General features: G+C 49.4%; 1 protein-coding gene across 1 annotated transcript in view; it reads right to left on the bottom strand.

Moving 5' to 3' along the window:
- The window catches only part of LOC123765835 (uncharacterized), a 39,798-nt gene extending 24,827 nt beyond the window's left edge, over positions 1–14,971 (bottom strand). Inside the window, exons 1-2 of the mRNA XM_069337282.1 lie at positions 12,092–14,971; positions 10,656–12,026 (exon numbers count right to left, since the gene is read on the bottom strand). Coding sequence (XP_069193383.1) covers positions 10,656–12,026; positions 12,092–13,008 — 2,288 coding nt within the window. The 5' untranslated portion in view covers positions 13,009–14,971. The remainder of the gene's footprint in view (positions 1–10,655; positions 12,027–12,091) is intronic.
- Positions 14,972–15,271: the final 300 nt, after the last annotated feature.

Raw genomic sequence — 15,271 nt, 5'->3', positions numbered from 1 at the left:
ATGGAGCAGCAGGGGGCTGTAGGGGGCTACATGGAGCAGCAGGGGGGCTGTAGGGAGCAGCAGGGGGCTGTAGGGAGCAGCAGGGGGCTGTAGGGAGCAGCAGGGGGCTGTAGGGGGCTACATGGAGCAGCAGGGGGCTACATGGAGCAGCAGGGGGCTGTAGGGGGCTACATGGAGCAGCAGGGGGCTGTAGGGGGCTACATGGAGCAGCAGGGGGCTGTAGGGGGCTACATGGAGCAGCAGGGGGCTGTAGGGGGCTACATGGAGCAGCAGGGGGCTGCAGGGGGCTACATGGAGCAGTAGGGGGGCTGTAGGGAGCAGCAGGGGGCTGTAGGGAGCAGCAGGGGGCTGTAGGGAGCAGCAGGGGGCTGTAGGGGGCTACATGGAGCAGCAGGGGGCTACATGGAGCAGCAGGGGGCTACATGGAGCAGCAGGGGGCTGTAGGGGGCTACATGGAGCAGCAGGGGGATGTAGGGGGCTACATGGAGCAGCAGGGGGGCTGTAGGGAGCAGCAGGGAGCTGTAGGGAGCAGCAGGGGGCTGTAGGGAGCAGCAGGGGGCTGTAGGGAGCAGCAGGGGGCTGTAGGGAGCAGCAGGGGGCTGTAGGGGGCTACATGGAGCAGCAGGGGGCTACATGGAGCAGCAGGGGGCTGTAGGGGGCTACATGGAGCAGCAGGGGGCTGTAGGGGGCTACATGGAGCAGCAGGGGGCTGTAGGGGGCTACATGGAGCAGCAGGGGGCTACATGGAGCAGCAGGGGGCTACATGGAGCAGCATGGGGGGCTGTAGGGGGCAGCAAGGAGCAGCAGGGGGCTGTAGGGGGCAGCAAGGAGCAGCAGGGGGCTGTAGGGGGCAGCAAGGAGCAGCAGGGGGCTGTAGGGGGCAGCAAGGAGCAGCAGGGGGCTGTAGGGGGCAACATGGAGCAGCAGGGGGCTGTAGGGGGCAGCAAGGAGCAGCAGGGGGCTGTAGGGGGCAGCAAGGAGCAGCAGGGGGCTGTAGGGGGCAGCAAGGAGCAGCAGGGGGCTGTAGGGGGCAGCAAGGAGCAGCAGGGGGCTGTAGGGGGCAGCAAGGAGCAGCAGGGGGCTGTAGGGGGCAGCAAGGAGCAGACATACACCACAGGGGGGGAGGCAGCACGGGAGAGCAGTTAACACCGTGCAGCAGAAGAGATAATCGCTGCCTGGTCTTCCGTGAGCACTCCAATATATCGTAGCTTATTTTTATCGCCCATGACGACAGAGGCTATTGACCCCCTTGCTTGATGCAGAGGGGGGGGGGACTACCTGTTGACGCACGCACACACACACACACACACACACACACGCACACACACACACACACACACACACACACACACACACACACACACACACACACACACACACACACACACACACACACACACACACACACACACACACCTTATATTGAGGGAGAGGTATCCCAATGCTCATGTCATCCCTAATGCCATCCCAAATCCTTATCCTGACCCCCCACCCCCCCTTTCCAAGTGCTATATAGTCGTAATGGCTTGGCGCTTTCCGTTAATAATTCTCTCTCCTAACAACCAATTATCTCCACCACCAGAGGCAATGGCAACCCGATGTACGACCGCCGGGTTGTTAGAGGATCCAACTACGCCAAGCTCCTCGACAGCGACGTGAGTATTACTCATCTCTACTCATCTCTTAAATTCGCCTCTTGAGTCTAGCTCCAGAGACACAAGAGGCCTCTTCTCTAGGTATCTGTCTCTCAATCTTTATAATTTATCAATTTCTACCGTCACTAATTCTAATATAATTAACTTTAAACTAGACAAGATTTTCTTCATATCTCTGTGTGTCTAGTTCCCATCTATGTCCCCTCTTTGGCTCCGCTGCTTCTCACGCTTGAGTTCTCTTCCTAGTTCACTTCTTCTATCCCCTAGTTCACTTCTTCTATCCCTAGTTCACCTCTTCTATCCCTAGTTCACCTCTTCTATCCCTTTTGAGAATCCTCTGAGCACGTGTAGTAAGATACAGCGTCTTCAACATTCTCTCCTGAGTCAGTCCTTGTACCACTCTGGAACAAAACACGATTCGTTTCTGAGGCGTTTTCTCTGCTTTTGTTCTGGGACTTTTTTTTAAGGTTAGTTTCCACTCCGTTAATGCGATAACACCTGCATCACCTGGACCCTTATCAGTGCGACCTGATAAGGAGTCCAGGATGGCTCCTCCCTCCCTCCGTCCTCCGAGCCCCTGGGAAGAAACTGTGGGAGAGATAGTTAAAAAAAACACAACTCTCCATGTGCAGACGAAGAGTCACAGTAACCCGACTGAAAAATATTGACCAGACCACACACTAGAAAGTGAAGGGACGACGACGTTTCGGTCCGTCCTGGACCATTCTCAAGTCGATTGTGATAATGGTCTTGATCGACTTGAGAATGGTCCAGGATGGACCGAAACGTCGTCGCCGTCTCTTCAGTTTCTAGTGTGTGGTCTGGTCAACACAACTCTCCATCTTGACTATTTTAAGTCCACCAAACAAGGCGACCGTTGTATAAGCCAAGATTTAGCCGCCTTCCAGGAAGACTACACACGGGAAGACTTCACAAGCTCAGCACCGCATTTATTGCCCCGAATAACGCCACGAAGACCAGGATTAAAATAAAAGTAATAAAGGAGGGAGAGGGATAAAGAAAAATGACTTGGCAAAATACTCCGCGTCAACCAGGCAACCAGGAGGCCTGGTCGACGACCGGGCCGCGGGGACGCTAAGCCCCGGAAGCACCTCAAGGTAGGTAGGTCAGTAAAGCGGAGAGCAAATTTGCTGATTAGGGAATAGTGTTGTTCATCTATGTAACAAATGGCCCGGTAACATACCAGAAACAACAATGCAGGGATCCCTGCATTGTTTCAAGGGTAGGATAGACAAACGCACTCGTTTTATATATACATATATGAATTTGGGGGATATTAATAGGAGCTGCCTGGTATGGGTCAATAGGAGCTGCCTCGTATGGGTCAATAGGAGCTGCCTCGTATGGGTTAATATAGGAGCTGCCTCGTATGGGTCAATATAGGAGCTGCCTCGTATGGGTCAATAGATCTTCTGTAGTTTTGAATATTTGTATGTGACTTACGTGGTGACTTACGACCAGTCGTACGTGACCAGGATATTCTTAAATACAGCTGCCGTGAGCCTGACCTTCGAGGAAAGCCGTGATCACGCGACCTGTTGTTGACTCCCCGAGGCAGCGTCAACAGTCCATCAGCAGTCAACAAATACATTATTCTGAATTCAGTTCCAAAGCTTATTTTTGTTACGTCTAAACAAAAAAAAAAAAGCTTTCCTGTACCACAGGAAAGGTGTCTCAGGCTGTACTTTTTCAGCAGCTTGGGGACACCTGTGTAGCACCTGTGTCAAGTCAGAGTGCCAGTCTTTGCACCAGTCAGAGTGCCAGTCCAAAAACTTCACTAATTAATACCTGTGTTGGCACAGTGTGTGTGTGTGGGGGGGGTGGGGGGGTGGGGGGTTTGGGTGGGGTGGGGGGGTGGGGGGTTTGGGTGGGGTGGGGGGGGGCAACAATTCATACGCATGTTTCTTCAGTAGCGCAAATAATTGACGTCTTCAATGCCTGTCTTTCGCTCCATTGTTTACTTGTCAAAGACGGTTCCTCTCCTTTACCTTCTTCCATATTGACGAAAGAAAACGTGTGGAATTTTTTGCTAAGACTTCGTCAATATGACGCCGGTCGCTGTTGGTCCACGCTTTACCCGACTGCATGATAGGAGATTCGAACTCTGGCCTCAAAGAGTACGAGACGGGTGGTCTACCAACCACATGCTAACAATGAGGAATGAGATGGGACCTTCGATGACCTATGTGAATTAAATACAATATCGCCCGCACAACGCTTATTGTAGATTGTATCTTTCACAATCAATGTATTTCTCGCGCGCCCTGAAAACTCTTTAGGATTTGGTCTGGTATTTTGAGCAATGTTTGATTCATATTTAGGTTTATCAAGTGTAGTTAGGCTCTTAATGGCTGTTCCTCGCAACAAGGTATAATTGGTGCACAGTTGTGCCCCATTGTTACTGTGCTGTAGTCTACCATGTTCACGGTATTGGATTATGATTTATCATTTTAATAAGTAGTTTGGAACGTCATTCACTTCGTGTCCGGTACCAGGGGTCACTCTCACTACCTGTTTACACCAGTTTAATGGTCTGACAGTCTGCTACCTCACTTTCTCCCTCTCCCTGTAGCCTAGGGCTCTCTCTCTCTCTCTCTCTCTCTCTCTCTCTCTCTCTCTCTCTCTCTCTCTCTCTCTCTCTCTCTCTCTCTCTCTCTCTCTCTCTCTCTCTCTTTCTTCAGCTCTGCTATTTAACATTTTACAAGAATTATAGATCAATAACGGAGTTAGAGATTAGTCGATCATCCTCAATACATAATGCTTTTCTACAGGGTATCTCATGAACAGCGCTGATCCTCCACTGTGATTGGCCAAACGATCAGAAACTTCACTGTGATTGGCTGAACTGAACCCAATATTACCCCCCCCCCCTTGTCGACAGGCAGGTGAATAGGGACACGAGGCCTGAAGCATGTTTTATGTAGGGAATTTACGAAGAGCACGCAAGGTCCTCTTCGTAAGTTACGACCCACGATCACCGCATGACTTACGAGACTGACTGATGATCGGGGTATGAATCCACTTTGGTGTATCTGAGGAGGGAATGTCACCTTCCCTCTCTTAACACGAGTAAATGATTAGTCGATGATAATATCACGTTTGTTATTCTTTTGATAACTTGTTAAGGCTGTTTGATCTATTACGATTACAAAAGTATTGATATCGACGGATGATATCCAAGGGGTATAATGTTAATTTGAAGTAATTATCATAAATTATAAACTGCACAGGAGCGAGCGCACACGCACGCACCCACGCACCCACGCTCGCGCGCACGCTCGCACAGGCACCCACGCACGCACCCACGCACCCACGCACACGCACACGCACACACACACACACACACAGAGTAACCAATTTTCATCCAATTGCTTTCTAAAGTGGCAAAACATTTTTGTGAGGTTGTCACGTGTGGACACGGCGCCTGAGCACTCACACGCAACCCGCGAGTACATGCTGGCTGGACACATGACACTCGGGTCAAAGGCATCTTTTGTCTGGACATATGTATCCCTCAGGTCAAGAATGCCTGTTGGCTGGACACATACCAAACGGTTGATGGACTCATGTGCTGGACTCATGTGGCTGGACACATACCACTCAGGCCAAGGGGGCACCTGTTGGCGAGACACATACCAAGCCGTCGAGTGACACATACTGGTAACACGTGACACATGTGTGTGTCAGTAACCATACCTTGTGGCAGGAGAAAGTACAGTCTTGGCAGGAGTGTGATTGATCAATATCTCCGCTCATGTATTAGTGAAGAATGCTTCCACCACCTTGGAGGGGCAGAGTGAATGGGGGGGGGGGGAGCGAGGATGATGGTTTACAGGTCAAGCTTCAACTCCTGGGCTCTGCCTGTCGGTAGGATGTCGTCAATTGGAAATCTTTCGCGATGCCTCTTGTTCCATAGTTGTTCCATCTCCTGGAAGGTCTCTCGTAGCGAGACTGTTACACTCCACGGGTGCTGCTTGTGTGTGTTCAGCACAATCACAGCCTCACTTCATGCAGGTCGGCGCTCGATCCCCCAATGGTCCAAGTAGTTGGAAACCCTTCAATCCTCCATTTCCATATACCGGTTGCTCATCCTCATGATCTGGTAGGGTCATGAGGATCTGGTCCTCATACTTTTAGTCCTTATGATCCTTTAGTCATACTGCCTTAGTGCTTTCCCCTCATAATTAACAATGAACTCACTGGCCAGGGTTACCGTTTATCATTCATACAACCACTTACGAAACCTGTACATCTTTCCTTAGTATCTAGAACGGCTTTGTTTACCTATCACCAGGTACACGAGAGTCTTTCAGTTTAAGGCAGTTTAAGTTTAAGGCAGAGGAGCGGTACTCTAAGTCAGGCGAAGGCAATAGTTTACCAACCGAAGATTCCACAGTCTCACATGTGGTACAGCAGAATAGTAATGTGCTGTGAAAGGTAGTTTTATATCTCAGTGAGATGGGTAAAGAGCCAAAAGACCTCATGCATTTAAATATATTTTTATTATAGCTAAACGAGAAGGAAAGACAAATATGTTCTGAATCAAAGAGTACTTTAGCAAAGACTTTGCAAGTTAAGTTGCATTTTCATGTAATTCATTTTACAGTCGGTTATTAGAGGACATCTTATCTTGAGGTTATCTTGAGATGATTTCGGGGCTTAGCGTCCCCACGGCCCGGTCCTCGACCAGGCCTCCTTTTTTGTTACACCCCCCCCCCCCCGTCTAGGAAGCAGCAGCCCGTAGCAGCTGTCCAACTCCTAGGTACCTATTTACTGCTAGGTGAACAGTGGCATCAGGGTGAAAAAACTCTGCCCATTTGTTTCCGCCTCAACCTGAGATCGAACCAGGAACCTCAGGACTACGAATCCCGAGCGCTGTCCACTCAGCCGTCAGGCCCCTCAGGCAGTTGTCAGGCAGACATTAGAGTAAGAAAGGAATTAGAGAAATAATCACCAGTTTTATCAATGCGTCTCTAATTATCTATAAAGAATAACGGCTCTTTGTTAAGACAGAAAAAAAACCATTTCAAACATGTTTCTAAAGAATCTAAATTGGTCGTTTGACGAGGCTGTGATCGTATTAAATTAGAAATATTCGGTCAACTACATTTTAGTCAAAATACAAATAGTCCAGAGAAAACGTTTATCGATATTAAGGTGTAACTATTAAAGTATTGCAAGTTTTCAATTGAAGTCGCATTAGAATGCTACTGTTCATGTTATAACCTAAAAGGAAGAATAGTAACTGTGTGAATTACAGGTGAGAGGCAGAGTGCCTTACTGTGTAGAATGTTACCAGGACCTTCCCCCTCGTGTATCTCCATAAGATACATATTGTGTCCACAACACAAGACACGTGTATCACCGAGACACTCCGCAACACTAAGACACATCCCGCTGTGAGGGTCAGGAAGCCCTCTCGAGGGAACTGCCTTCGACAGCTTCGTCGTGGCCAGCTTCCTCAGGCGAAGGAAGCTTCCTCAGGCGAAGGAAGCTTCCTCAGGCGAAGGAAGCTTCCTCAGGCGAAGGAAGCTTCCTCAGGCGAAGGAAGCTTCCTCAGGTGAAGGAAGCTTCCTCAGGCGAAGGAAGCTTCCTCAGGCGAAGGAAGCTTCCTCAGGCGAAGGAAGCTTCCTCATCTAGACAATCGACTTGAGAATGGTCCAGGACGGACCGAAACGTCGTCGTCCCTTCACCTTCTAGTGTGTGGTCTGGTCAACATACTTCAGCCACGTTATTGTGACTCATCGTCTTCCTCATCTAATTCCTCACACTTAACTGCATCTCTTGGTGAAGATGAGTTTAGGGAGACGAGCTGATGAGTGGAGGAGGGGGGGGGGGGGGGTAGCAGAGATGATTGTTAGAGAGGCCGGGGTAGGTGTAGCTGGGAGGGGGGAGAGATATGGTTGTGGAATCTGAGGTAATTACTCATCAATATTGGTTTCTGGTTGTAGCTGTACGTCAGTCTGGTGGTTATTGATGTATTCTGTTTATAGGTTGTTATATTTCTTTGGGTTCTTGCCACCTAAGGCTGCTGTTAAGTGGCGTGTGTGTGAGTGTGTGTGTGTGTGTGTGTGTGTGTGTGTGTGTGTGTGTGTGTGTGTGTGTGTGTGTGTGTGTGTGTGTGTGTGTGTGTGTGTGTGTGTGGTGTGTGTGTGTGTGAGTGTGTGTGTGTGTGTGTGTGTGTGAGTGTGTGTGTGTGTGTGAGTGTGTACTCACCTAGTCACCTAGTTGTGTTTGCGGGGGTTGAGCTCTGGCTCTTTGGTCCCGCCTCTCAACCGTCAATCAACAGGTGTGTGTGTGTGTGTGTGTGTGTGTGTGTGTGTGTGTGTGTGTGTGTGTGTGTGTGTGTGTGTGTGTGTGTGTGTGTGTGTGAGTGTGTACTCACCTAGTCACCTAGTTGTGTTTGCGGGGGTTGAGCTCTGGCTCTTTGGTCCCGCCTCTCAACCGTCAATCAACAGGTGTGTGTGTGTGTGTGTGTGTGTGTGTGTGTGTGTGTGTGTGTGTGTGTGTGTGTGTGTGTGTGTGTGTGTGTGTGTGTGTGCGCGCGCGCGCGCGAAAATGTGTGTGTGAAAATATATGCAGAACATATATCTGCAGGTTTGTCCTATGTGTGTAACAAGTCTTGTGTGTGTGTGTGTGTTTTTAATGACGTGTTCGTGGCGCCGTTTCTGCATACTCGAGAACAGGTCTGACATACGTTAAAACAGTGCCGTGGTGCCTGCAGACGAAAGTGCGTGACTGCATTTTCCAATGTTCGTGTCCTACCTCGCTAACCCTTTCCCGGAACACCTGCCTGGTTAATACTATAATTGACAATAGACAATAAACCATAAAAAAAACAGAAATAAAACGTGAAAGCGACGTAATCAGCAAGCCAAGGAGGCCAGATAATTACAGGAACGTGGTACAAACTGCACCTCCTTTCTTACACACCTCTTAAAGAATTATTTCTTGTATATAACTTTTTATCTACACCATTTGGAGCGACTACAATTTGAGAGTCTTATAAAACACTTACCACACTCTTATCAAACATGGCTATCATACAATCAAATATTCACGCGTTTTTTTGTATATTCTTGTATTCTAATACTTCCAGTTATTGGTGTATATGACCAATGCAGACAGTGAGTCACTATAGCAGGGTTGAACATTAAGACACCCGACCCGTACATCTGAAGATGCAGGACGTGACGAGGTTCGGGTCCGTCTTGGACAATGATCAAGTTGTGTGAAGAGTGGCAAAGAAAGTGCCACTCTGGCACTTTCTTTGCCCGGGATGGAGGTCTCGTGATACGTAATACCATTCGTAATACTTCCTTCTCTTTGAGAATGAAGACGTATGCCATAGGCGTTAATAGGAATGAAGAAAACTGCAGAAGGCCAAATGAAGGTGAAATAAGAGACAAGAGAGAAAGGAAGATAGGAACAAGGAAAGAGAGCCAAAAGAGGGTAAAGCTAAGGTCAGATCAAGTCTGTTGAGGTTGTTAGAGCCTCTAACTATATACTGAGAACCCGCCAAACACACACCGAAACTACAACGTTGCTACAACGTTCGAAGAAATTTTACCACCACCTAACCAGTTATAACAACCAATATAGCACGTTGTAACAACGTTATAATACGTCATAAAGACGTTAAGCCAAGATGTATCAACTTTATTACAAGTTGTAACAAGCGGAAAATAGGGACAGTTTCGGTTTGTGTTTCCAGGGAAAGCCACGAGTCAACAGCACCAAGGCCAGGAGTAAGACTCGTGTTGAACATGTTGTTTATCAGAGCCGACTCGACAAGGCGGTGTGTGCCAAGTGTAGAAAAGTTCAGATTAATTTAAAAGAGCAGTCTATGGGGTTATTAAGAGTGCTAAACATGACAGGAGACAGCATTGTTTATGCAGGCGACGAGTCACAATAACGTGGCTACCAGTCTATGGGGTTATTAAGAGTGCTAAACATGACAGGAGACAGCATTGTTTATGCAGACGACGAGTCACAATAACGTGGCTAAAGTATGTTGACCAGACCACACACTAGAAGGTGAAGGGACGACGACGTTTCGGTCCGTCCTGGACCATTCTCAAGTCGATTGTTGTTTATATCTGGAGATTTAACACTACTTTTGTGTTCCTTAAGTCTGTCGTGGCCAGTTTTATCAAAGTACTGGAGAGGACAAGCAGAAGGAGCAGTAAGCGCTTGATTACTATCCAATTTCTTAAAAGACAAATTTTCCATCAAGAGGACGAAGGGCATTAGTGAGAGTTTGTGTGTTTAGATGTGAAGAGAAGGTTCAGCACACGGTAACTTGTCGGGATCAGGATAAGGATGATAGAAAAAATTCTTTAGGCCCGAGAGTAGCCACGGTTGATAACATGCAAGAGATCCACAAGGCGAGGGAATGAATTGTAAGGAAAAGAAATTTCAGAACCAGTAAAATACTTTCCAGATACCATAGAAAACTAATCTCTATAACAAGGACCTTGATAATTACTCAACGATTAAAAATAACGTAATTAAAACAATAACTTATTTATGACAAGGTAAACATGACAGTGGACTCGATGGTATCTCTCATGACACTGACAACCGTGACATATCTCTCATGACACTGACAACCGTGACATATCTCTCATGACACTGACCACCGTGACATATCTCTCATGACACTGACAACCGTGACATATCTCTCATGACACTGACAACCGTGACATATCTCTCATGACACTGACAACCGTGACATATCTCTCATGACACTGACAACCGTGACATATCTCTCATGACACTGACAACCGTGACATATCTCTCATGACACTGACAACCGTGACATATCTCTCATGACACTGACAACCGTGACATATCTCTCATGACTGGCCGCTGTTGTGGTCACCTCTGGACACCACAACAGCGGCCACCCCAGACAACGACCACATGTGACTATCACCTCCCCTGACGACACAAACAGGTATAATAACGCAGTCTTACCTGATTTTAAGTCTGAAAGAGGAGTTAGGGTCGTGATCCCACTGGTGCGTGGTGGCCACCCGGCCCGCGGCCATCCGTCGGACGTGTAGAAGTCTGGGCTGAGAACTGTAGGAGTAGACGTAGAGTTTCTCCTCCTCCGGGACCCAGACCTCGCTGGTAGAGCCCTCCTGGCCTTTCACAGACTTCTTGAGGTCCGATGATATCTTCGATTTGGCTCTTTTGCGTTTAAGTGTCTTGTTTTTGGTGCCGGCGGTGTTGGGTCGTGTTATGTCCTGGTAACGGATCTCCGGCATTGATTCCGCTTTCGTTACGGTGGTCGAATCTTCATCTGCTTGAGGTTTATCGTCTAAAAGGTGGCCCTCTGATCTGAAGGTGTTTAGTGCCAATGGTGAATTGTCGCCTCCTTCGACGGGAATGTTGACCGGAGGCAATTCTAACGTATTGCCGGGTGTTCCACCGTTGTGATATTCTTCAATCTTTATCGTTGGTTCCTGTTCTGGTTTGAGATGTTTTGCTTTGAACCTTGAAGGTAATTTATTGTTCTTTGGTTTGTTTACTTCTGGCCGAGTCGAAGACTGAACAGGCATTGGCCTCCAAGAAATAGGTTTCCTGTTTGTCATTATTTTGCTCCTGTCGTTCTGTTTTATCTGTGTTGACTTCTTGACCTCCGGTTCTTGAGTTAGACTTTTAGCTGCAAGCTTTCTTTTTCCTCTGTACGTGCCAGGAATCTTGGCAATGGCTGGTATTTCTTTGATTTCTTCCTCTTCATTTAGCGGTTGTTGTGATAGACTTGGGTCTTCATTAGCTGGTGCGTCTGACGCCGCCTCCGGCAAGTCTGACTCAGCCTGGACCTCACTGGAGTCCGGCACCTCTGGGTTTACCGGACTGTTTCCCTCGCCCGCTTCCCCATCTTTCTCCTCTTCAGCTACAACTGTTTCGTTGTTCTCTGATGATGCATTTTCTTCACCATCAACTGTCGCTTCAACAGCCTCTGCTTCACCATCATCAATTGTGGGTTCATTATCCAATGCTTCACCAACATCATCAGTTGGCTCATTATCCACAACTTCACCACCATCAATTGGCTCATTATTTCCCGCTCCACTATCATCAACAATTGCTTCTTTATCGCCTGGTTCACCATCATCAGCAGCTTCAATATTATTTGCCTCACCACCTTCCTCACCTTCATCTGCGATCTTCTCTTCACTGTCATTATCTTGACTATCATTTCCTGCTGCTTCTAAGGCCTCTGCTTGCTCCTCAACACTCGCTGTCACTGGGTTAGCCTCATCGTTGGTCTCTTCCGCCTCACCGGCTAAATCAGTGTCTACTTCGAAGTTTTCTGTTGCCTCATTGGCTTGTTCCTCACTTGCTTGGTTCTGCGTTCTCATTGCTTGGTTCTGCGTTCTCATTGCTTGGTTCTGCGTTCTCACTTGCTTGGTTCTGCGTTCTCACTGCTTGGTTCTGCGTTCTCATTGCTTGGTTCTGCGTTCTCACTGCTTGGTTCTGCGTTCTCACTGCTTGGTTCTGCGTTCTCACTGTTCTCTGGCACTGCCGTATCCGCAATGGCACCGAGACCTGCATCGCTAGAGAGGCCCAAGGACCCCTGAAAACTGGTGGCTAAAGAGTTTGGCTCGTCCATATCTCCTTGATAACCTGTGTTATCCTCTTCGATGTCGTTCGGCATGTCTTCGGCCTTCTCCCCGGGATCTTCAGCTTCAGGATCTATATTTACGGTTTCTGACTCGTCCAGATTGTTGTCCGGTGGATCTTCCTGTGTGTTTTCATCGGTGTTGTCGGCGTCGTGTTCCGCGTTGGGTTCACCAGCGGCGGCAGCTTCCGCGTCCGATTGATGGTCTGGATGAAGAACTTCCTCGTCGCCGTTAATACTTCCTCGTCCTTCGTCATCTTCTATATCATCTGCTTCTTTAGTCACAGTTTTTATTTCACTTTCTCCTTCCAGTTCAAAGTCCTCATCTTTCTCGGTATTGCTACTAATTCCTTCATCCTTACTGGTATTGCTGCCAGCTGATGGTATCCTAGAAGCGTCTCTGGCTTCCACGGAATCTTCATTCACTTTGTCGTTGCTTGATTCCCTTTGCTTTGCTCTCTCCTTACCTCTTATTCCATCATTCTTTCCCTTCGGCCTTGGCTTCCCTAGTCTCTTGGCCCTCTGCTGTGAGAGGTAGTCCTTGTGCTGGGGTGGCTTGTTGGCCATAGAATTCCCTGTAGTCTCTTCCCTTCCTCTCCTTGCTTTAGGGGTCGGGGTCCTTGACTCTCCTGATGCGAGGCTTCCTGGCGGGCTTGGTGGTGGAGACGAGGGCGGCACTACCGGCGTCCATTGGGTCATCGTGGGCTACAAGGTTCGCCAGCGACTGACTCGCCTCACTTATTGCGACGTCTGCCATGGTGTCAGGGGACTGCCATCATACGCGTTTACGCACCAAACTTCAAAAGACCGGTTCTTGTAGCATATTCAATTACTCCTCTACAAACTAACCGGTTTTGTCAAATTAGAACGGCTATTAGGGTAGTATATATATATCTGGGTTTAGTAATATAATCAGTGTATTGGTGTTTGCCGATGATGATGATGGTAATTCTGGCAGCCTAGCCCATGGCCTCAATTATGGTGAGGAGGCGGGAAGTGTAAGCGCGCGGGCAGTCCTGTGAGGGTGGCGGCCGGGTGTGTGGTGGGCGGCGCTGCTCTCTTGGCCGCCGCGCGGCTCGGCCAGAGTGGGGGGGGGGGGGGCTGGACTGACGAGCACGCCTCACCAGTCTGTGAAGGGCTGGTGCCCTAGTGAGGAGCAGACCTCACCAGTCTGTGAGGGCTGGTGCCTTAGTGAGGAGCAGACCTCACCAGTCTGTGAGGGCTGGTGCCTTAGTGAGGAGCAGACCTCATCAGTCTGTGAGAGCTGGTGCCTTAGTGAGGAGCAGACCTCACCAGTCTGTGAGAGCTGGTGCCCTTGTGAGGAGCAGGCCTCACCAGTCTGTGAGGGCTGGTGCCCTAGTGAAGAGCAGGCCTCACCAGTCTGTGAGGGCTGGTGCCCTAGTGAAGAGCAGGCCTCACCAGTCTGTGAGAGCTGGTGCCCTAGTGAGGAGCAGGCCTCACCAGTCTGTGAGGGCTGGTGCCCTAGTGAAGAGCAGACCTCACCAGTCTGTGAGGGCTGGTGCCCCTAGTGAAGAGCAGACCTCACCAGTCTGTGAGGGCTGGTGCCCTAGTGAAGAGCAGGCCTCACCAGTCTGTGAGAGCTGGTGCCCTAGTGAGGAGCAGGCCTCACCAGTCTGTGAGGGCTGGTGCCCTAGTGAAGAGCAGACCTCACCAGTCTGTGAGGGCTGGTGCCCTAGTGAAGAGCAGGCCTCACCAGTCTGTGAGGGCTGGTGCTCTAATGAGGAGCAGACCTCACCAGTCTGTGAGGGCTGGTGAGGGGGGGGCAGACCTCACCAGTCTGTGAGGGCTGGTGAGGGGGGGCAGACCTCACCAGTCTGTGAGGGCTGGTGAGGGGGGGGGCAGACCTCACCAGTCTGTGAGGGCTGGTGAGGGGGGGCAGACCTCACCCTACAGTTATCGGCGTACTGGATCCCGGCACCTTGGCGACCAGCTGTGTTGACGTATCGTGGTCACCCACCAAGACTCCAGCCAACACTTAATATTTCCAGTACTTTTATGTTTAAATTAATTAATTTTCCACAAATACTCTGGAATGCAGAGTTTCTGAATTGATATGTTCATGCGATTTTGGTAATTTACATATAATTATACTAGTGAGCACACGACCTCAGGAGAATGTTTTAATTCACTAACACCAGTCTTCGCCGCAGCTGCTCACTAGTGAGCACTATGTGAACAACATGTGAACACAAGGTCAACGCAGAGAGGGCGGAGGGGCGCGTGTCCTTCGCCTCGGGGGTCGACAGGTGACTGAGGCATGCAGCGCCAGGTGGCGACCCAGGCACCACGAAGTGTCACTCGTGGCCGCCAGTTGGCGCCTAGTGTCACCCACACGGAATTCCTCGCCCGGCACTCGTAATACCTCATGACCCTCCTTCACCTGGCGCACACGCATCGCATGCATCCTCCCTCATCCGGCACATCATCCGTATCACCCTCCCTCATCCGACACTCCAGCAACCTACACACGTCGCCCTCTTCTGACATTCCGTTAAGATCTACCCACGGAGAACGTCGTACGCACGACGTAGCCAGTCCACCAGTGACCAATAATATACTGGTAACCTCTCTTGCTTAACCCAGTTACTCAGAGTATCGCAAATAAAAGCAACCCATTTGTAATGCAAACAAAAGCCAGCTCCACGACTCCTTAAACAAAAGCCAGCTCCTCAACACCTCAAACAACAGCCAGCCCCTCAAACAAAAGCCAGCTCCTCAAACAAAAGCCAGCCCCTCAAACAAAAGCCAGCCCCTCAAACAAAAGCCAGCCCCTCAAACAAAAGCCAGCCCCTCAAACAAAAGCCAGCCCCTCAAACAAAAGCCAGCTCCTCAAACAAAAGCCAGCCCCTCAAACAAAAGCCAGCCCCTTAAACAAAAGCCAGCCCCTCAAACAACAGCCAGCCCCTCAAACAAAAGCCAGCTCCACGACTCCTCAAACAAA

This window comes from Procambarus clarkii, chromosome 37, assembly GCF_040958095.1.
Source record: "Procambarus clarkii isolate CNS0578487 chromosome 37, FALCON_Pclarkii_2.0, whole genome shotgun sequence".
In the NCBI taxonomy this organism is placed as follows: Eukaryota; Metazoa; Arthropoda; class Malacostraca; order Decapoda; family Cambaridae; genus Procambarus; species Procambarus clarkii.
The sequence above is the reverse complement of the archived record's forward strand: the minus strand, read 5'-3'. Positions and strand labels throughout refer to the sequence as shown.